Here is a 22,273-nt window from a genome sequence, read left to right as displayed (position 1 = left end):
CCCCCAACCCGGCCGCTCCAGGCCCCGCCCCGCCCCCTCCGTGCGCGTTCCGCTCGGCAGCCTGTGGGACGCGACCGCGGCGCTAGTCTCGTTTCTTTGTGCTTCGGCGGCGGCTTCTCCAGTCCTCTCCGACGCGTCCTCTCGGCCAGACAGCCCCGCTCTCTCCAGTGACGGACCATGTCGGCGGTGGGAGCGGGCGCGGGCGTGGAGGCGGGCTTCTCCAGCGAGGAGCTGCTCTCGCTCCGCTTCCCGCTGCACCGCGCCTGCCGCGACGGGGACCTGGCCACGCTCTGTTCGCTGCTGCAGCAGACGCCGCACGCCCACCTGACCTCTGAGGACTCCTTTTATGGCTGGACGCCCGTACACTGGGCCGCGCACTTCGGCAAGGTGGGCGCGAACGCTTTAAGGCGCCATTTTCCGCGGCTGTCCAGTGGGGGTCGGTGAAAGCGGGTCTGAGGTGCGGGGGGCGCGGGGCGTGCCGGGATCGCGGGGCGGAAGCGGGGTCGGCGGCGCCTGTGCCTCGCGGGGCCTAAGGCGCCTGTGCGGCAGCGCTCGCCGTCAGGGGCCGCGGCGGGGCAGCCGGGGGGCGCGGGGCGTGCCGGGAGCGCTGGGCGGAAGCGGGGTCGGCGGCGCCTGCGCCCAGAGGGGCCTAGGGCGCATGTGCGGCGGCGCGTGTAGCAAGTTTCTAACAAGGCGGGCTCCAGGAGTCCCGGCGCCTGTCGGCCGGAGCCTGCGGGCGCGGATGGCGCCGGGCCCTCCAGGCGGGTCGGGAGGCGCGGACGACTTCGCAGAGCCGGGTATTACGCCGCGTAGTCGCCCCGGCGGCTTGCGGGGAGCCGAGGCGGGGTCGGAGGAGTCTTTCGCCCTCGCGGTGCCGGAAGGAGGCGCGCGGGGAATGCCCGGGCGCGGTCGACCTTCTGGTTCGGCACACCCTCGCCGGGAGCCACGGGCCGCGCTGCGGACGAGCTCAGCCGAGGACCGAGCTCCCCGGCGGGACTGGAAAGCTTGGGCAGCCGTGTGCGATGGAGGCCGGCTCTCCAGCTTCTGGGTTTGCTTTAAAGCTCGTAACTGGCCCCGCTTCAGGAAAATTAGTGACGGCTGTGTTTATCTTGGATCTAAATTACTGCAGAAGTGGTTAAATTAAGCAGAATTCTCTTACCGTGGAGCCTTTACGTTCCCCTCTTTTTTTAAACTGAAAATTCTGAGGGAACGCAGTGCTGCTTTAAGGTTTTAAAACATAGCTACAGTTTCCTCATCTGTGAAGTCGTTGGGCTACTTGCTCGGAGAAATCTTAAAATGAGATTTCACCGTCCTTTTCAGAAGTGGCTGGTTTTAATGATTTTTTTTAATGATTAATATTTTTAATTCACTAAAATTCAGGGATATTTATAGTGTTTTTCTCGTCATTCTCGTAAATGATGAGATGGGGTTAAATGGTTTTGCAGAAATATGTGGGAGATAATGTGAAATAAGTTATTTTAAGAAGGCCTGGCCCTGGTAATGTCGTTACCAGCTGACAAAGTTGCGCTTTACCTTGCTGCCCCTGGTGCTACATTCACAACGCAGTTGTATCTTTTGGGAAGCAGTTTCGGATTCTCCTTTTAAAGTGGAAAAGTCACTTTTCTTTCAACAAAAGAAATGAGAAGGAGTTTTGACGATCAGGGTGGGACAAGCAAGTTAATCCACCCTCAAGGGCTGTTAGGTTCCTGTGGCACTGTCTCCGAAGTTGTGCAACCGTAGTACCAGCTGGAGGAAACAGGTGCCCAGGGGAAATGAGTTTCTTAACAAACAAAAGTATAAAAGCCGCCTCCCTGCGCTTCTGCCTGGGGCCTTAAATAGATTTCCCGAGGTAGTCAGTAATCTGAGGATTTCCGCTCTCCAGAGTGTCTCTTGCTGTGGTTTATTTTTACACTAAACTTTAGGATTCCGTCCTTTCTACCCTGGTTGAGAATGACACATTACTGGGTGACAGTCAACAGCGATCTGTAGAATGCTTAACGCTTCATTACAGATGGTCACTTAGAAAATTTAACCCAATGGCGCCTCCACTTGTCTCTGGGAATTAAAATAGTCATAACTGCCTTAAAATTGTAACTTTTAAGGTGTATTTTATCACAATTTTTATAAAAACACCAACTGAAATCACTTTTCAAAAGTCTACTTCCATGGAACTTGGAGTAGTAGCTTTATCTTGGTCATCAAATGTTATAACAAGCAGTTACTTCATTGTTTCCAGCTGTCTGAATCATAGGGCTGTTTGGTCTTAGATACCGAAGGGGCCTTAGAAAGCCCCTGTCCAGGGTCCAAACATTCCCTTCTGAGAAGAAGCTGTTAGGACAGAAGTCAGGCCAGGACTCGGCTGCTGCTTGCGAAGTCTAGGCTTTCTCCCCAGCCCTGCTAACGGCTGCCCTCCTAACACAGGTTTCAGGCTCGTGTGCTTAGAAATGTGCCAGTGCTGCACAAGATCCCTAACCGCTGGTAAGACTCGTTTGTTTCCAGAGGACTAAACGGGTTGTTTAAAATCTCTGTTGTACTTTTTATGATACCATATTGAACAGTATCTTTCCGGAATAACAAATTGAGGTTTCTAAACTGAACCCAAGGGTAACAGGTTTAAGCCCAGCGAGCCCTCAGTGGATGATTTTTGGTACGCCAAGTGATTTTCATCCGTTTTATTTTTATTGGATTTGAGACTTGTTCATCTTATCGCTAGTTAATACTTCCATTTTCACCCAGTAAATTAATAAAGGCAATAAAAAAAAACAGACGGCCGGGTGCAGTGGCTCACGCCTGTAATCCCAGCACTTTGGGAGGCCGAGGCGGGCGGATCACGAGGTCAGGAGATCGAGACCATCCTGGCTAACACGGTGAAACCCCGTCTCTACTAAAAATACAAAAAATTAGCCGGGCGTGGTGGCGGGCACCTGTAGTCCCAGCTACTCGGGAGGCTGAGGCAGGAGAATGGCGGGAACCCGGGAGGCGGAGCTTGCAGTGAGCAGAGATCGCGCCACTGCACTCCAGCCTGGGCGACAGAGGGAGACTCCGTCTCAGAAAAAAAAAAAAAGAGAGAGAGACATCAGCCTTTACACCCAGGTCCAAGTTGGTTGAAGAGGGTGTTTTGAGTCTGTGTACCCTTCATCTCACAGGAGTGTGTATTGAAAGCCTGACAGTGCTTAGAGAGATGGAAAAGGAAACCTTGAGGTGAGATGGGAGAGTGTCAGGTGATGTTGCTTCAGGTGAGGTCTCTCCTCTTCAAGAGACTTGCTTGCGGTCAGGCATAGCTTGTTCCCTAACTGCATTGTGATTGGAGTGAGGGAAAACCAGCCAGTCTAGAATCAGAGAAGGTGGGTTGAACAATTGTTTGGCACATGGTAGGCACTTGCCAAATTTGTTGAATGTGGTGAATTATTTTAGCCAGAGGCTATCATAGTATTGGTGCCTGGCCACAAAGTCTTAACTTGCCAGTGTTAGTCACCCCACTAGGTGCGTTGCTCACTTATGCTGTAGGCTTTTTTTTTTTTTTTAAACATAGGGTTTTAAAATACAAATCATTTGAAAAGAGTAAAAAAATGTAGAGAATGGGGTCTCAATTGAGTAATCAATGAGTATTCAGTGCTGGCATGTGTAAAAGTGCACAGTTGTGCACACTATAGAAGATAGTCTTTGAGGAGTTTACTATGGCTACACAAAGTTTGTGGGGTTTTTCGTTGTGTTGTTTTGGTTTTTTTGAGACAGGGTCTTGCCCTGTTGCCCAGGCTGGAGTGCAGCAGCGTGATCTCTGCTCACTGGAACCTCCGCCTCCCAGGATCAAGCGATTCTCCTGCCTCAGCCTTCTGAGTAGCTGGGATTATAGGCATGCACTACGCGCCCAGCTAATTTTTTGTAATTTTGTATTTTTGAAACCCCAACATGGGGTTTCACAGTGTTGGCCAGGCTGATCTTGAACCCCTGACCTCAGGTGATCCACCCGCCTTGGCCTCCCAAAGTGCTGGGATTACAGGCTTGAGTCACTGCACCCGGCATTACACAAAGTGTTGTTTGAGATGGAGACTTGCTCTGTCGCCCAGGTTGGAGTGCAGTGGCGTGATCTCATCTCCTTGCAAACCTCCGCCTTCTGGGTTCAAGCAATTCTCCTGCCTCAGCCTCCCAAGTAGCTGGGATTACAGGTGCCTGCCACCACGCCCGGGTAATTTTTTTGTATTTTTAGTAGGGTCGGGGTTTCACCATGTTGGCCAGGCTGGTTTCGAATTCCTGACCTCAAGTGATCCACCTGCCTTGGCCTCCCAAAGTGCTAGGATTACAGGCATGAGCCACCGCTCCCGGCCTACACAACATTTTTTAACCCACCAATCCCTTTTAACATTTTTGTTTAGAATAGTCTGTGCAACATACATTTTTGTTGGAAGTCTTGGAACAGCGCAGTCTAATATTTTCTGATTTTGGCTTACTCAATTGTAGGGAAACCAAAATATTTAAATCTGTGTAGTATTATTAGTCTTTTTGCATTTTTCTATTTCTATCTACCATCTTTTTCATAAGGACAAGGGAAAATGTTATTTTAAATGCTCTTTAAAATTTGCACGGCATTGGGAAAGAGTGACTTAATTTGATCTATTAAACTGGTAACAATGCCATTTGTCACCATTGTAGAATTTAGATTATTCCTGTAATGTTGAACAGCGTACTGACATGTCTGCGTGTTTTCATCACCCTGTTTTCGAAGTTGGAGTGCTTAGTGCAGTTGGTGAGAGCTGGAGCCACACTCAACGTCTCTACCACGCGGTATGCGCAGACGCCAGCCCACATTGCAGCCTTTGGGGGACATCCTCAGTGCCTGGTCTGGCTGATTCAAGCAGGAGCCAACATTAACAAACCGGTAAGAGTGCTGGTGATGGGCTTTTGCTTTTGCTTTTGGTTTTTGCAGTTATAATTATACATGGTATTGCTTTAAATGGAGGCCTTAATTAGAGTTTGATATCTTTACCTGAGGGCAAACTGGAGTTTATGTTTCTTCACTTGTTTGTGAGGGATAATAGACCCTTTCCATAGGAATGCTTCCTGTTCATAGAGTGCTTTCACCTGTTGTGTGATAAACTGATCCAGGGTGATGTGCCCAAGGTTATAGCTTGTAATTAAAGGAGCCTGGCCTTAAGCCCAGGTTTCCTGGCTTTCTACTCACAGCTGCCTTAGCCTCATTTCCACAGATAATTATAAAAACACTTTCATCCTAGAAAAAGCATGACTATTAAGTCAGCTCCAAAGCGAGCTTTAGATACAAGTTGATGCCTTGATGCAGATAAGTAGCTAAGTATCATTTACTAAGTCAGAAGAGTAAGTGACTTGAGGACTTGGTATTTAAGATTAAGCATACAAACAGGAACATAATCATGCCCAATTTTTTTCATGGTGTGTTTTCAGTATCATTTCACCTAAACCATACACACGAGCATTCAGATTGTTAGGTACTTGGTTGTATAAGACAAGCAGCATCTGATAACCATTAGGTTGTCTGACTGGGAGCAGTCCCTGGAATTAGTGTCCTTTGCTGAAGATGGATTAGTCCTTAGACTAATTTATAATTTTCTTAAGACTCTGGGAGCTGTTTTTTATGCCTCTTTTACTCCTATTTTTAAATGCTTTATAGTCATCAAGGTCTTGTATGCAAAGTTGTCTACTTTTCTGTCTTTCCCAAAATTCATCCTTGATTATAACCAGGTATAAGCTTGTTGCTAGTCCCTTTCCTAAAAACTCAGCTGCCCATCTAAGCAGTAATTGAGAAAGGAGGTGTGTTTAGCCATGATTTAAAACAAGGATCAATGGGAAAGTGGGGTAAGTGATAAGAAGGCAATTTGTCGCCTTAAGAGATACGAAGTGTAAAAAACAATGTAAGGGAAGGTGGCCAAGAGTTTAGGCCTGTTTGTTACTAACCTGAAACTTGGGATGTGGGACAACTTGTAAGGTTATGCTGCCACTTCTCTCCTTCCATCTCTGCATGTATGCCTTTACATAATGTATATTTCTCTGCTGCTCTGTTGCTTGTATTCATAAATTCAAGAGTTATGAATTAACCTACTCTATACCCTTATGTGCTGGGCATCGCCTTGTTTTTTTCCTTCTTCCCTACCTCTGTCCTCTGGTAGAAAGGGCAGTGTGGTCTTGATTCCTTGGGCAAGTCATTAACTTGGTCTGTGGCTCAATCTCCTTATCAGTAAAATACGTTGAATAATTGCATGAATGGCAGTAATTAGTATGGAATTTGTATAATTTTTGTATGTTAATTTTCATGAAATTGTTACATAGCATCTTATTTAGAGAGGACTAGAGAAATTGTCTAACATTGCTTTCCAGACCTTTTTAAATGGAGAAGCCCACTTTTCAAAGTGTCTTATGGCAGTTCAGTATTTTCGGTAGATAAAGGGAGTAAGGCAGAAAGTGTGCTGCTGTGTCCCCCACCTTCCTCTCAGATGCCTCTAGATAACACCTTCTGGAAACCTCTACCACACTCTGCTTCTTCCCAGGCAGGATCCTAAAATATTTTTCTTTGCAGCCCTCCCTGTACTTGAAATATCCAGGTAGACATTTCCAAGTCCTCACATGTGCCTAGGGCATATCATTTGGCATTGTTAAGCATCCTGGAATTTGTCCTTAGTGGGCCTTAGGTAGTTGTGGTCTGCTAGTATGTGGAGTTTACATCCGAATCTCAGGCATCATCTCACTTTATTATGTAGTGGGTGAATTTCGGCACCCAGTGACTATTGAGGACACAATAGCCCTTTTGTTAGCTCCCCACCCCGCCTACCTGCTGACTCATCTCCAGGCAGACAGTTTCTCATTTCTCATAGAAACTCAGGATGCCAGATCCAGGTCTTTCTCCTTTGTTGTTTGTATCCATTTAATTTTTTGAGCCTGTTGATGCAGTCTTTTAAGACAATTTCTAGTCTGTTAATTTTTTGGAGTGTAAGCTACTAACAGTTCTAAGTTCATTTTCCTCAAGGTTAATACCACAGATTTTTTTGGCAATCTCTAAAGTGAGCCTGTGAGATTACCAAAACTCATATGCTGACTGGAGGCCCGTGTTCTCGGTTTCCCCAAGAGGAAATGAAGTCAGCTTTCCTGTGATTTTGTTTTTAGTGAATCTATATTGACTAGCCTTGGTGTGTAATCAGCAAACATTCTCTTTCATATGCCTCTTATAGAATTCTGCTGGCCTTTGATGTTGTCCTTAATTTTTCATATCTAGATTAGAAATGAAATTTTTCTTTATGAAAACCCAGGGTGCCCAGCCTGTCTTGAGCATTCTGGCACTGCTCCCAGTTCCCTATATCACTAAATTTGCCGTGGCTGCGATGTGACTGGGCTGAGCTGGAGGCCCGGGCACCTTCACCTGGCTCTTTGCTGGAAGTATCTTTTCTCTTGGCTACCTTCTCTCAAGGTGGCTGGGCTTTTCTTTAGTGTTTGCTCTGCCCTTAAAGATTGTCCCTGAAGAGCTTGGTAGTTTTGCTTTTTCTCTGTCATCTGTTAATATCCCACCATGACAGACCCTTACTTTTTTGTCTTGTTCCAAGGATAGCTTTAAAGACCTTTTTTCTTTTTTAGCTTTTTTCTTTTTTGGCAAAACTGTATCTAAGTCTCAGCTCCAGTTTTCCTGGGAATGTTTTTATGTAATTTTTATTTGTCTTTATTTTGTACTGCTTCTCTCCCCTCCCCACCTCTCTTTTGGGGAGGTTAGGGCTAGGTTTTCGCTTTTTAAGAAATCCGTGTTGGCTGGATAGTTTATAGCTGTGTGGTTTTCTGTGTTTCTGTCTTCAAAAATGGATTTTTCTGTTCAGAGCTTTACGTTGCTTTATATTCTCTTTAGACCTTTGTTTAAATAAATGTGCACACTTTTCCCTCCACCAAGCACTCGAGCCTTTCATACTCTTATTTTTCTGTGAATTAATCTACCGCTGTGTTTTTAACTTTGGGCGGCCCTCACCTCATGTTTTTTCCTGTGAGTACGCGTTGGTGAGGGAGCTTAGCTATTTACTGAGTTTAGGAATGAACTGTTTTCTACGTGACCCACAATTGCTGCACTCCTTTTTATCTTGGTCTCTTAATTGTGTGGTGGTCTGCCCAGTTCAGCTTCCAGTGAGGTTTCTGTGTGAGTATTCAACAGGTGGTGCTGTGGAGCCCCCAGGATTTCCCAGAGTCTTCATTTTCCACCAGAAATCACTTTCTTCTCTTGATTGCTGTGTCTGATTACCTTTCCTCTCTCTTGCTTAGCTGATAGCCTGTGAAGATGGTCTTTCACATTGTTTTATTCATGCAGCGTAGACCTGGGTTGGCTGCTCATGTTCACAGTGGCTTTCCTGGGTCTGCTCGCTTTCCTTTGCCTCTGTGTGTGCTTCACCTCCCCTCCGCCCCAGGGGCGGAAGTGCACTTTCTGAAGCAGGAATGAAGCTTAGTTTGCTTTACCTTTGTGTTCTTTTCCCTTTCCTCTAATAAATACTGAAAATAGATTGGGAGTATCTACTAACTGTTCCCTCTAGTAAATACTGAAAATAGATCAATCATTGAACCTTAAGCCATCTTGCTTAAGTTGTGGTCCCACTTCAAGTTCAAAGCAGAAGATTCAAGATCGACATTGATGATGTTGACTCTGGTTGGCCTTGGGGTAGGCACAGGGGAAAGTGGGTAGCTGAGACCATATGTCAGCTCTTACGTGCCATTTCTTGGCCTCGATGACTATTTTAATGTGTGTGTGGTTGGTTGGTTTGGTTACTTATTCTGGGTTTATATAAAACACATGTGCTAAGATCTGCTAAGATGCAGCATAAAGTGATTTATAAATCACTGTTGAGAGCATTCACGCTGTCACTACTGGAGAGGCCAAGTAGTGACAATGACCAAGTATCTTGGCCCCTCCTAGTTCGCTCTCATCCTCCGTTCACGGGTAAGTTTCTTTGTGTTCTGCTTCAGATCTTGCTCAACACGTTTTACTTCAAAGAGGGATGAGAAGGTCTCTGATCTGTGCTAATGACGTTACTTCAAAATGTCAGAAATTTTCTTCTGAGTATGTGTATGTTTTGCTTTTTGTTGTTTCAGGATTGTGAGGGTGAAACTCCCATTCACAAGGCAGCTCGCTCTGGGAGCCTAGAATGCGTCAGTGCCCTTGTGGCGAATGGGGCTCACGTCGAGTAAGTGTTTTTCGTTTATTCTTTCCAGCTGAAGATGTAGTCGAGGATGTTTTGTTTAAAGGTAGTACATAAGCAGCAAAAATCCTAGAACTTTGTTTTCAAAATTAGTAATGTAATTTTGCCTTTTAGAACAGTTGGTGTTAGTGAGGAAAATTGTGTGGATTAAATTGATCTCTAGAGGAGGGGGTTTAATTTCACAGCAGCCTCAATATTCTTGCTGAGAGAGTGTATTTGAACTGAAAGAACAGTTAACTAATTAGATTTGGAACTTGGCATCATTACTTTGCCACCATTACTTTGCCACTAACTAGTTGTGTCACTGTGGTCTTTACACTTTTCTTTGCCAAGTTTTGATTTCAAAACAAGAAGCTTGGATTGGATTAAAATATCTTTTCAGGCCTCTCTGGCTCAAAAGGTTTCTGAAGAAAATTCACTTTTCTTTGTTTTGATTTCCACATCTTAGCAGATGTGAGCAAGTTATGTTTTAAAGCCTATTATAACTTAATGGTTGATAGTTCCTTGTAAAATAGGATTATTTCATTAAAGACCTCAAGCTTGCTGTAAGCTTCTGGTACTGGTGGCATTATTTTAAAATATCTTTTGTTTTAGCTCAGCTTACATCAGTTAGCTTATTTATGCTTTGATAGGACAATCTTAATGTTTACGTGTATTCTTTTAGAAGTGAGATCTTATATGCAAATCATTAGCTAGCCATGGCATTATACATTTATTTTAACTATTAAATTTATTTGTATTAACTTTTTCTTAAAGATTTATATTATAAAAATTTTTCTTCTGCAGTTCACAGCATTAACAAAGTGGATGCGGTTTTCATCCTTAAATATTGAGTGTAAGCTATAGAGCCATAATAACCAAAATAACTGATACCAGCTTTTTTGTTTTACCTTAAATGTTACGAATAATTCATAAAGATTAATTATAAACCACATTATTCTAATCAGAAATGTGAACATTTAGACTTTGGAGGAAATAAAACCCACAAAACTAGTTTAACCCTTTGGTTTCCATTTCATTGCTTTGACTCTGTATTATAGTAAATATTGAAAATAGATCCTAGACAGCAAAACCATACAGCTTCATGCACAACATGTGTAGGTACCAGAGGCTGTCAATCATCTGTGAATATCTTAGCTTCTGTTTTGTTAAGTTTATTGGCAAGATTCGCCATTAGTTTGGGCTGTGATCCTTATATAGTGATTTAGTATTATAAACATGGCCTCTATTTACTGTTACATTGCAGGGACTCTCGCGACTTCATGTCTAGTTGTGACTAAAGGTAATGTTGAAACAATTGATAGTATGTTTTATACAATAGTAGAACATTGAGATGATTCTCAGTGGATTGCTTTAAAGCAAAGTTGTGCATTTTTCTTAGCTGTAGTTAGATTAAAAACTCATCTTTAATTTTAGTAACAGAAGCTTTCATTATAAAATACGGAGTCGTATGATTAAATTGCTTGTCATTTATTGAAACAGTGGATAATTAGAGGGTGATATTTTTAATGACTTACTTTCTAAATAATACTCTAATTGGTCCTGAACATTTTATTACAAAGGTGTTTTATTCATTTTATGGATAGCTTAATCTTTTTAGCCAATAAATATCACAATGTCCTTTTTTCAGTAGGTGTCTTTTTGAAAATGAGCATCTTTTATTTACAATTCTGTCCTTGGTTACAGGGCCCTCAAGTGTCTCTTTTCCACCAGGTGTGGCTGAGATGGGCTCAGGTGCCAGTCTGTTTTTCCTTCTCAGTATAAGAGCCACCCCTCAAGACCCTGCATTATGGTGACTTCCCTGGACTGAGCTTTCATATTTTTTTTTACAAGAAATATTTAGCCTGAGCTACCTAGCCAAAAACAATTCTCAAAGTTATAAGCCTTTGGCCTGGAGATAGAGCACAAGTAATCATTATTCATTGCTATTGTATATGTGGTTATTTCATTTTAACATCTAGATAAAATGTCACTTTTGTCAGTAAGTTAATTTGTAAGTTGCTTCTTGATTTCTGCACATTTTTATACTTTACCCCATTTAGTCCACCACCGTGTAACAGTTTGAATCTCCAAAATAATGGTACTAGGTCTGTTTTATTCCCTGTAATGCTGCTCATATGGTAAAGTGTAGTCCTAGCAAATCATAACCTTTTCTTTTTTTAAGACGTTCAAGGAGCATAGAATTAACTTATTTAAAGTTACTTATTTTTTTTTTTCATTCAGAATGGACCAGATTATTAACTCTTCATATTACATGCTATAATATTTAGGAGATAACATAAATTTTTCCTTGTCCTGTGAATAGATTAAAAGCTGCCTTATATCAGTATTATTAAATTAATTTGCTCTTAATTCCTGCTTTGCTTTTTATATATCTGCTACATAAAGTGCCCAAAGTCTTCAATTGTTGTGCTTTTTTGGACATCAGGTACATAATTATAAGGGCAAGTACACTAAGTGTCTGTGGCTAGAACGGTTTGTTATATAACTTACTTGTTAATGTAGGTTGCATCTGTAAGATAACGCATTTCAGCTGCTGTGCATCGTATTAAATTTTCTAGCACCACACGTGAGTATGTTAATGGACTTTCTTTTTCTTTTCTTATTTTAAATCTTGAGTTTTGGTGCCAAGTTTTCTGTATGTGAGACTCTGTTTCTGGCTTATATGTTGGTCATTATTATTTACCATTGTTTACATCTAAAAATTAAAATGCACAGGATTAAATCTAACTTGTGACCAAACTCCAATGTTTGTGTACTTTAAAGGACCCAATCTCTGTGTGGAGTTTTCAGCAAGTACGTGAAGTTGTCACCATCCTTAATCTTGCTTATATAGTAGTTCCATTTTTCCACTACAGCCAGTATTTGAGTGCTGCTTGCTTAATACTCAGGTTTTTTGACTGGAAGAAGAGGATATATTACAAAAAGATTGTCGTCTCATTTTTCTTTTGGACAGTGGAACAAGTAACAGTATAACATTAAGTCTTAATGTGATTTTGGAAAAAGACTTGAAAACTTACTATCTGCTGATAAGAAAATCTTTTCACTACTAACATTGTAAATAGCAGAATTCGAGCCTTGGATTAGCTGTACTTTTAGTAATTTGGTACCAATTAATTTTGGCTAATTCGTCTTTATTTTCTTGAGATAAAGTGGAGGATGTCAACCAGCTAGTAAAATAGCTTTATACCACTGAGTAGAAATAAAGAGATTTAGAATGAAACCAGCATTCCTTGCATCTCAAGCGATTTGTAGATGCATTTTAATACTACATTATACGGATGCCAGTGTTTAATGGCAAAGTCTTAGAATTTTTCTATAGGAGAAGATTTCTTTGGAAGCATTTATTCTGTGGTAACCAGATCTTCAGCTGGGCTACATGTATTTTAACTTAATTATTTTTATCTTAACTGGGATCATTAGATAGCTTGAGAAGCATCAATAGCCTTATATAAGCAAATTCAGTGACTAACTCTAGAAAAGTCTCTCCTGCCTAGTTTAGAAAGTAGGCACAGTTGGCTATAATAACAAAAGCCTAGAATGTGATGTTAGTAGACTATTTTAATGCCACGAAAACTGCTTCGCTTTTAGACATTTTAATTAAAATGGAATTGTCTTAGTTTGGATCATAATTGACCATTTATGACCCACCTTTGTTTACCATAGAGCCCGGTCTAGAAATCAGATTTTCATTAGGGCAAATACAGGTGATGAGCATATTTAATACTAGTATTAAATTCATTTGCGACTTTTGCCCATGGCAAAATGTAACCTAGATTTACTTTTAGCCGTTCATTTTGTGGTTTATTTTCATTTGTTCATTTTTTTGCCCGTCAGAATAATAGTTACAAAATCTACCAGAATTATGACTTTGAATTCATATTTTCTGATTTTAGGTCCTCTGAATTCTGGTCATTCTCACATGCTACTTTTTGCCTCTGTTTTTTTTTTTTTTTTTTTTTAAAGAGACAGAATCTCACTCTGTCGTCCAGGCTAAAGTACAGTGGCATGATTATAGTTCACTGCAACTTCAAACTCCTGGGCTCCAGTGATCCTCCTGCCTCAGATTCTTAAGTAGCCGGGACTATAGGCACATACCACCATGCCCAACTAATTTTTTAAAATGTTTTGTAGAGATGGGGGTCTTGCTATGTTACCCAGGCTGGTCTTAAACTCCTGGGCTCAAGCAGTCCTTCCACCTCAGCCTCCCAGAGCACTGGGTTTACAGATGTGAGCCACTGTGCATCAGCCTCCTTTTATCTAGTTGTCACCACAGCACACTTGTCTGGTCTTGGCTATTTTCTGGTTGTTGAAAGTATTTCAGGATGGAGGAATCTCTTCCTGAGAAATCTGTTAAGTTCTGCCTGCTAGACAGGGACAGTAAGTGGGTTGATACCATTCCAGACTTCAGAAATTAAGTTTAGAATTTTGATTGTTTTTCATACCAGCTTGATTAAAATACAGATAAAATTTCTTTACTGCTTTTGTAGATAGTGCTTTCAAATAAAACCAATGATTTCTAAATCCAAATGTCTTTTTCCCTTGCTATATTGTAGCAGGAGCATGCTAAATATTTCATCAAACTCCTGGAATGATGGTTTTACATTTTAATGTATGCAAACATAATTGTGGTTCAATTGCAGTGTAAAACTATCCTCAGTAACTTTGAACTTGAAAACTTGGCACCAAATTTATTTAGGTAGAAACTCTTTAAAATAGTTTCTTCCTGTTATTAACTGAAGGATATATTTAAGAAAGTCTTCATAATTAAATAAGATTTTGGATACCAAAGGGTTAAAAATACACGTGTTTCTTTTGCTGAAGATATCTAAGATGTTTGCTAATGTTTTGTCTGTACAAATGGACAATTTAGTAATGTTTATCTTTTTTTAATGATTCCATGTATTTGCTTATTTCCATCTAGGAATAGTTACTAATGTATTTGAGATACAGCATACCAAATTTTAAAGTAACCAGAATCGTGAGTTGATGGTTTTTAGTCCATACTGTTAAACTTATGTTGAAATATTGACATATTTAAATTGGCTTCATGCTAAAAAATTACCAAAGGTAATTTAAAAGGCAGTGTTTTAGAGCAATAGCTCGTGGTCAAGGTGGTCACATGACAATGGCTTAAGCTCAGTCAGTGTGCTTCTGCACATTATGTGTGTCTATGTATTTTTAATCCAAATGTTGCCTGCAAATATGTGATCCCTTATTATTTAAGTTTCCTGTATTATGAACCATTGCCCGTTTGAAATCACACAGAAGATTCTGAATCTGTAAAAACTACACATGTCAATGTTTTACAGCTACGTAATTCGAATTGACTTGATTTTTTCAAGTAATCCTAGAAAGGGGGAGCATTCCATATAGAAACTGCTGAAACTGCCACAGGTGCTTCTCCGAAAACCTTACAGCTGTGGCATTGAATGCTCAGTATCGCTTCCTTTCTGCACACGAGGCATACTGTTGAGGTATTTGTTGCGGTGATTGGTTTTAACGCTAATCTAGGAATTCAGATAGAGATGCTTTAGATTTGCATGCTTTGCTTTCCTAATTTATGATATCTACCTTTCTATTTGTAAACTAACAATAGCTAAGTTGAGATCAGAATTTTAACAGAAATATTATTTATATAAAAATTGTTATCTTTTATTGTCACATGGCATTAACAATAAGAAAACATCCTGGAGGTGATGTGACAACTCGGATTCTAAAAATTAAACTTCAGGTATTTCCTGATCTGTGGTTTTTCAAAATCAAAACAAAGTCGTTCTCATCAGAATGGCTTCTCCTTTGTTCTGGAATTGTGGCACTATAAGTGGAAACTGGTGGGACCCTGGCTGGCTTCAGAGTAGAGCCTGATTTTTAAAGTTCTTTGGGGGAGAATTCTTAGATATAAATTTTAGTGAAAGTTCTTTTGGGGAGAGTTCTCAGGTATCAATTGGAGTGTTTGAAGAGACAAGGTCTTCCTGTGTTGCCTAGGCTGGTCTCAAACTTCTGGCCTCAAGTGATCCTCCTGCCTCTGTCTCCCAAAGCACCAGGATTATAGGGTTGAGCCACTGTCCTTGGCCTAGAGGTAATACATTTTAATATTCTATTCAGAATAAGAAAATATAGCATATCAGCATTTGTGTCTTTAGTAAAGTTAATGCCGGTTTGATTTGTTTTTGCCAGTTGTTTAACAGAACATGTAATTCACAGTAAAGATGATTCCGTGTTGTCCCACATTTTAATATTCCTGTTTTGAAAGAATAGTAGAGAGCAGATGGGTGGCCTGCTCAGTGGCTGCTTTTCCCAGTCTTGGTGAATGTTACAGGGATAGAATTTATAGATCAAAGCACAGCCATCATAGTTTCCACAATAAATTGCAGCACATTTAGCTTGCTAGCCTAAAAGTCTGATCATGCTGAGTTTCTTTTAAAGAAAGTTAATTTTAGAACTTCAAACTAGAACCAGTTTGAACCGCAAGTTGACCATTGTTTGAGTTTTAAAAATCTCTTCCCATTTTCAAAGATTTTTCAAATGGATGTTGGAGAGGACCAGGGAGGACAGGCTGTAGCTGTAGAATGACAGATTGCTATTTTCAGAAATGAACAGACACGCATTTTAGGTCAGGCACAGCCCATGTATCCAGCTGCATCAGACTGGGAGTGCTCAGTTCAAAAGTGCGTCTGTTTTGAAGATTTCATCTGAAAATAATGTGTACACTTTCATTACCACCAGTTTGCATTCAAAATCGTTTTTGAGACTCTCTTTAAACTCTTTCTTCTGGATACTTTAATTTTCCCTTTGGAATAGTGTGCGTAAACAGAGTCCAGATGAACTTTGTCTTTACTACTGATACCTCACTTGAGGTTGACAGGAGTGGCCAGCAGTTAGTGCCTATGGTCACGTAATACACTAAGTCGGTACCTGTGGAGTGAAAATCCAGTCTCCATAAAAAACTTAAAAACAATGGCTGGGCGCAGTGGCTCTTGCCTGTAATCCCAGCACTTTGGGAGGCTGAGGTGGGTGGATCACCTGAGGTCAGGAGTTCAAGACCAGCCTGGCCAACATGGTGAAACCCTGTCTCTACTAAAAATATAAAAAATTAGCCAGGTGTGGTGGTGCATGCTTGTAATCCCCGCTACTTGGGAGGCTGAGGCAGGAGAACCTCTTGAACCCAGGAGGTGGAGGTTGCGGTGAGCCAAGATCACGCCATTGCACGCCAGCCTGGGCAACAAGAGTGAAACTCCGTCTCAAAAAAAAAAAAAAAACAGAAACAGAAAAACTAGTTGGGCATGGTAGTGGTACCTGTGGTCTCAGCTGTTCAGGAGGCTGAGGTGGGAGGAGCACCTGAGCCCGGGAGGTAGAGGAGGCTACAGTGAGCTGTGATTTTACCACTGCGCTCCAGCCTGGGTGACGGGAGTGAGACCCTGTTTAAAACAAACAGACAAAAAACCTGTGGAGTGAAGGGTAAAGGATGGAGTATTTAAAAAGTAGTATGACAGAACAAAGAACTAGAAGTACTAGGTTTGAGTGTAGATGGAAACACAGAACCTGTAAATCAAGTGTTTCATTTATGTGTCCAACTCTTACTGAATTTTAGCAATTAAAACATGGAAATTGAAATATTGCTTAACAAATAGGAAAGCACATATGAACATACAATTTAAAGACCTGAACCTCTTTTATGATCTTTAATGATTATTTGTTCTAATCTTTGCCTTGGAAACCCAAATTATTTTCAGTCTAACGTATTTGAAATTTAACTATTAAAAAAGTTTGAGGAACTCAGACTTTGAAGTTAGGGCTCCCTTTTTCCAGATAAAGCATATTGCCTGGTTTATTGCAAGGCACTTAGAACATGTAACCAAACACACTCAATTTAGGAATATGAATGATTGTTTTACAGCTAAGTGCTCTCTTAGGGTCTTCTTTTTTACACCCCTCTCAAGTTTACCTTTATATATTTTTCTTGTTCTTTAATATTTTGTGACAGATTTGGCAACTCTTAAAAAGTTACTGTTTTATTTGAGTTGAATAGTGCATAAAATTAATAGATGTTTTCAGAAAATCCATTATTAAGAGTAGAGGAATATTAAGAGGAGAAATTATTCTAAAGAGCATCAAAACCACAATGAGAGACTGTCTCATCCCCGTTAGAATGACAGTTATGAAAAAGACAGTAACACATGCTGATGAGAATGCAGAGACAAAGGAATGTTTAAACACTGTTAGTGGGAATGTAGACTTGTACAGCCATTGTGGAAAACAGTATGGAGGTTCCTGAACACACTAAAAACAGAACCACCATATGATTCAGCAGTCTTACTAATGGGTATATATCCAAAAGAAAATCCATATACTGAGCCATCTGCACCTGCCATGCTCATTCCAGCACTGTTCACAATAGCCAAGATTTGGAATCAGCCTAAGTGTCTGTTAGCACATGAACAGTGGTATGTGTACCCAGTGGAATACTATTTAGCCATTACAAAAAAATTTTGTAATTCTCAGCAACACGTATGAGCTTAGAAGACATTATGTTAGGTAAGCCCGGCACAGAAAGATAAATACGCCATATACTGTACTTACATGGAAGGTAAAAAAGATCTCATAGAAGTAGAGAGTGGCTCATGCCTCTAATCTCAGTGCTTTAGGAGTCTGAGGTGGGAAGATCACTTGAGGCCTGGAGTTTGAGACCAGCCTGAGCAACATCTCTTTCAAAATTAAAAGAAAAAAAAGTAGCCAGGCATGGTGGCACATGCCTGTATACCTAGCTACTTGGGAGGCTGAGGCTAAGGAGGATCCCTTAGCCCAGGAGTTCCAGGCCGCAGTGAACTACGATTGTGCCACTGCACTCCAGCTGGGGTAACAGGGACATACTCTGTCTCTTTAAAAAAGAGTGGTTACTAGATGGAAAGAATAAATTCTAGTAGTGTTACCTTGCCCTGTAGGGTGACTAGTTAACGATAATTTTTTGTTTTTATTTTTTATATAGCTAATTCAATACAAATGAAAAGTGAGGTGATGCATGTGCTGTTTTGTTTTTTTAATCCCTATATGTTGTATTGGAATTTACAGTGTACCCCATAACAACAGAGGAATATTTACAGTCTCTGTTTGGTTAAATGTTATTCAGCAGTTCTGGCCTGCTGCCTTTTTTTGTATGACCTGTGGGCCAAGAATGGTTTTTACATTTTTAAATAGTTGAGCAAAAATCAATAGAATAACATTTTCTAGTGTATAAAATTAGATGAAATTTCAATTTTAGTGTTCATAAATCTTTATGAGAGCAGAGCCATGCTTAATTGTCTTGAGGCCGCTTTCAGCCTACAACAAAAGAATTGAGTGGAACTGAGAATGTAAGGTCTTCAAAGTCTAAAATAATGACTGCATAGTCCTTTTTAGAAAAGTGCCTTCTGGAAGATGATTCTTAATGATCATTTCAGGCCAGTTTCTATAATGTGCACTACACAGTTGAGCGACCACTTGCAAGGTTTTTAATGTGAGCAGGGATAGTGGAGGTGATGAATGTAGGTAAGGAGAGGAAACGAGAATGAAGACTTTCAGGGGCAAGAGATGGTGGTGTCGTTTTGTGTTGTGTTCCTGAGTCAGGTGCCAACAGATTTCCTCAGAGTAGAATATAAATGCTATCAAGTTAAACTGTATGTTGTATACATTCAGCCCTTGGTAACAAGGGAAATGATAGAGTTGAAATGTTCTTGTACCTCACTAGCAGCAGAGAAAGGGTGCTGGATATTTCTGTTTCTGATAATGCTGCATAGATAGTGCCACTTAAATGTAGAGCAAAATTACAGTCTCCTGTAAGTAATTCCTCCAGTTACCGTGTATCCTAGATTGTGATACCTGTCCAATACAATTTCTAGAACTTTTTGATCTCCCCATCATGTCTGCCTTCTGGTGCCCCAAAATTATGTGAGCTGCTAGAAGTTGTTTGACCTGTGATTGTTCTTGCTTCTTTGGTCCTTATGCACGAATAGAGTATATAGCATGAGTGGGCCATACTCCATCTTTTGAGCTCTTTTAGTAAAGTAAGTTTTGAGATAATACCTAAGACCACATGGAAATTTGGTTGGTCTAAGTAAAGGACAAGCACATGTTTAACTACTTTTGGTAGGGGAAAAAGTGAAGTGGGAGAGCTTACCAGTGCTATCTGTGTGTAGGCTAACACTCTCAAACTTCACAGTCTCCAGGAATCTCCATATGTTGGCACTATTTTGTTGATTATTTTTCTTTAAGGTTATATTTCTTTGGAAGATCAGTAAACTTGCTGTTTTAACCCAAATTCAGTGTAGTCTTCAGCTTCTGAATAAGGAATAAAAGTATTGAATGTGCTTTGGATGTTCTTCTAACAACTTCAGCATGTTGGCATGCCCACTGAGCATCTAAACTTCTGTCAGCGAATTTGTATTTATTTATTTATTTAGAGATAGAGTCTCACTCTTGTCGCCTAGGCTGGAGTGCAGTGGTGTGATCTCGGCCCACTGTAGCCTCTGCCTCCCAGGTTCAAGTGATTCTCCCGCCTCAGCCTCCCGAGTCGCAGGGACCATAGGCATGTGCCACCACAACACTCAGCTAATTTTTTGTATTTTTAGTAGAGATGGGGTTTCACCATGTAAGCCAAGCTGGCCTCAAAGCTCCTGACCTCAGGTGATCCACCCGCCTTGGCCTCCCAAATTGCTGGGATTACAGGCGTGAGCCACCACGCCCAGCATAGTATTTATGATTCTAAGTGCCATTTCAAAAATCTGTTTGCTCTTTTTTATTCTCTGGTCCACTAAAGAGTAATCTTTACTGTGGGGTTTGTTTCATATTTTTATTTGTTCTAATACTAAGTAGTAGCTTCTCATGTCTCTATTTCTTGATTTTGGAGAGCAAGTCTGTGCTCATCTGTAGAAATAATCAGTTTATAAACTTACGTTCTCCTTGAAGAGTTTTTGAATTTTCATGTGGCAGCTTATTTTTCTCTCCACATTCTTGACAGAGTAGACCCTCCCAGGTCATTTGCACTTCTGATATCTTTTGAAAGTGAAATAACACCATTAATAAAAAGTTCAGCTATATGATTAAGCTGTCACTTAATATTAGTATATTTTCGATTTCAATAACAAGGTGATCTGATTTTGTACAAAGTGTAATTAATGTAATTCAGTCTGCCCAAACTTTGGTGCTTCCTTTTCATTTAATTCATATATCAAAATAAAAATATGCAATACTAGAAAATACGGCCATTCATAGCCATGAAGTCTTATTAGCTAATAAAAATACCGACTTTAGTCTCTAATCATCCTGCACATAGCTGCCTGACATTTTTAAGAATTTTGTTGGTTTCTGAGATTCTCAATTCTCTTTTATACCTGATCAAATAGGATTTGGGTCTTTTTTCAAAATGTATAATACATTTATGCTTTAAAAAGTAGAGACACGTTTAGTGAGCGTCCATGCCCACTTTTCATTTCTGAGGTCAGAGCTTTATGATGTCCGGAAATAACGAATACAACACTATTGTTCTTATAAATAAGAAGATATTATTTGTCCCTAATTCTGTAGTTTTCACTCTCAAATGCAGGGTGTTTTTGTTTTTGTTTTTGTTTTGTTTTTGTTTTTTTGCATTAACAGTAACCCCAAGAAAGGCATCAGGGTTCTGGATTGGTTGTTTGAGAGACACAGCACAAGGCCTTTATTTCATCATGCTTTTGCTGTGGATGTAGTGTAGCTTGCTGAACAGGTATGGAAGCTGTCTTTGCTGTTAAGTACTTCTCCAGTTTGTTTATCAACCTGCAGCTAACAGGATGTCTGCTTTTTTACAGGTTTATTTCACAGAGCAGTGTACATTCTTGTCTTCCAGGGGAACTTCAACATGGAGTTACCTTTGATCCCTCAGTTTTAATTCAGTGTCTAAAGGTTTACAAGTTCAACTTACTCTACTTTATTCAGCTCTTTCACTTATTCTGCCACCATTTCCTACTTTAATCTGAGTTTTAGCTACTGTAGAAATCCCAGTCCTTTCCTTTTTAGTACTATTAGCCAGGTAGAACTTCGGTTCTTGTGAGTGATAGGGATGAGTTTTTAGGACAGTATTCAAAGCCTTTTTAAAGGAACCAACTACTCAAATGCTCTAGAATGCCAAAAATGTAATACTCTTGCAAGTTTTTCCAAACAAGGCCAAAACAATCAAAATCTGACAGAAAAACACAGCTTTTCAGCTCTGAAGTCTGATGATAGTTACTTCAATGTCAGGACATCCTTCTAAACTTCCACTTACAGTGTCACATGTAAGCATAAAGGCTGGCTTGTTGGTAAGCCATTACTTTTATTTTTAGGAAGACAGTTATGAATGCCATGGACAATTTCAGTACATGTTTGTTTGTTATGATTTTATTCACGCTAAAGGAATGGGTTATTAAAATTAAGTGCAGATAATATATAATTCAGTTTCAAGTCTGAAGTTAGCATAAATTTAGATTCTTCAGACTAAATTTAAACATAAAACATGATTTTGAGAAGTTAAATAGGAAGATGCCTTTTTAAAACGTTTAGCATATTTATTTTATCTCCCAAATCTTGCTTAGAAATCAAATGTGTATAAGAGAAGTTAGTTACAGAGCTAGATTGATTAACTACTTCTTTAATGAAGATTTGCTATGAATTTGTTTACTCTTTCATACCACCCTCAGATAGCTAGTCAGTTCAGCAGGAGCAGAGACCAGGTTAGCACGCGGACGGGGTGTAATTCAGTGTTTTTGTGTTGTACAGCCTGAGAAATGCCAGTGGCCTGACAGCAGCAGACATTGCACAAACCCAGGGTTTCCAAGAGTGTGCCCAGTTTCTCTTGAACCTCCAGAATTGTCATCTGAACCATTTCTATAACAATGGCATCTTAACTGGGGGTCATCAGAATGTATTTCCTAATCATATTAGTGTGGGAACAAATCGAAAGAGATGCTTGGAAGACTCAGAAGCCTTTGGAGTAAAGAAAGCTAGAACTGAAGGTGAGACCACTTTGTGGGTGGGAAGAGCACACTTATTTTTCCTTTCTTTAATATGTTTTCTTTTTATGGCTGAATGCA

The 22,273-nt window shown here is 40.4% G+C and overlaps 1 protein-coding gene across 6 annotated transcripts in view; it reads left to right on the top strand.

Moving 5' to 3' along the window:
- Positions 1-15: 15 nt before the first annotated feature.
- Positions 16-22,273, top strand: part of ANKRD10 (ankyrin repeat domain 10) — a 36,379-nt gene continuing 14,121 nt past the window's right edge. For 3 of the 6 annotated variants that reach the window (XR_012092627.1, XR_012092626.1, XR_012092628.1), the window contains exons 1-5: positions 16-387; positions 4,724-4,876; positions 9,085-9,176; positions 21,014-21,107; positions 21,960-22,195. Coding sequence is in view for 2 of the 6 variants with exons in the window: in XM_007960900.3 (XP_007959091.3) it covers positions 178-387; positions 4,724-4,876; positions 9,085-9,176; positions 21,960-22,195 (691 nt within the window). In the remaining 4 variants the exon portion in view is untranslated. The remainder of the gene's footprint in view (positions 388-4,723; positions 4,877-9,084; positions 9,177-21,013; positions 21,108-21,959; positions 22,196-22,273) is intronic. The other 3 variants (XR_012092625.1, XM_007960900.3, XM_007960901.3) reach the window with 3 other exon arrangements.

This window comes from Chlorocebus sabaeus, chromosome 3, assembly GCF_047675955.1.
Source record: "Chlorocebus sabaeus isolate Y175 chromosome 3, mChlSab1.0.hap1, whole genome shotgun sequence".
NCBI classification, from domain to species: domain Eukaryota; kingdom Metazoa; phylum Chordata; class Mammalia; order Primates; family Cercopithecidae; genus Chlorocebus; species Chlorocebus sabaeus.
Note: the sequence above shows the minus strand (reverse complement) of the source record. Positions and strands in the feature narration are given on the sequence as shown.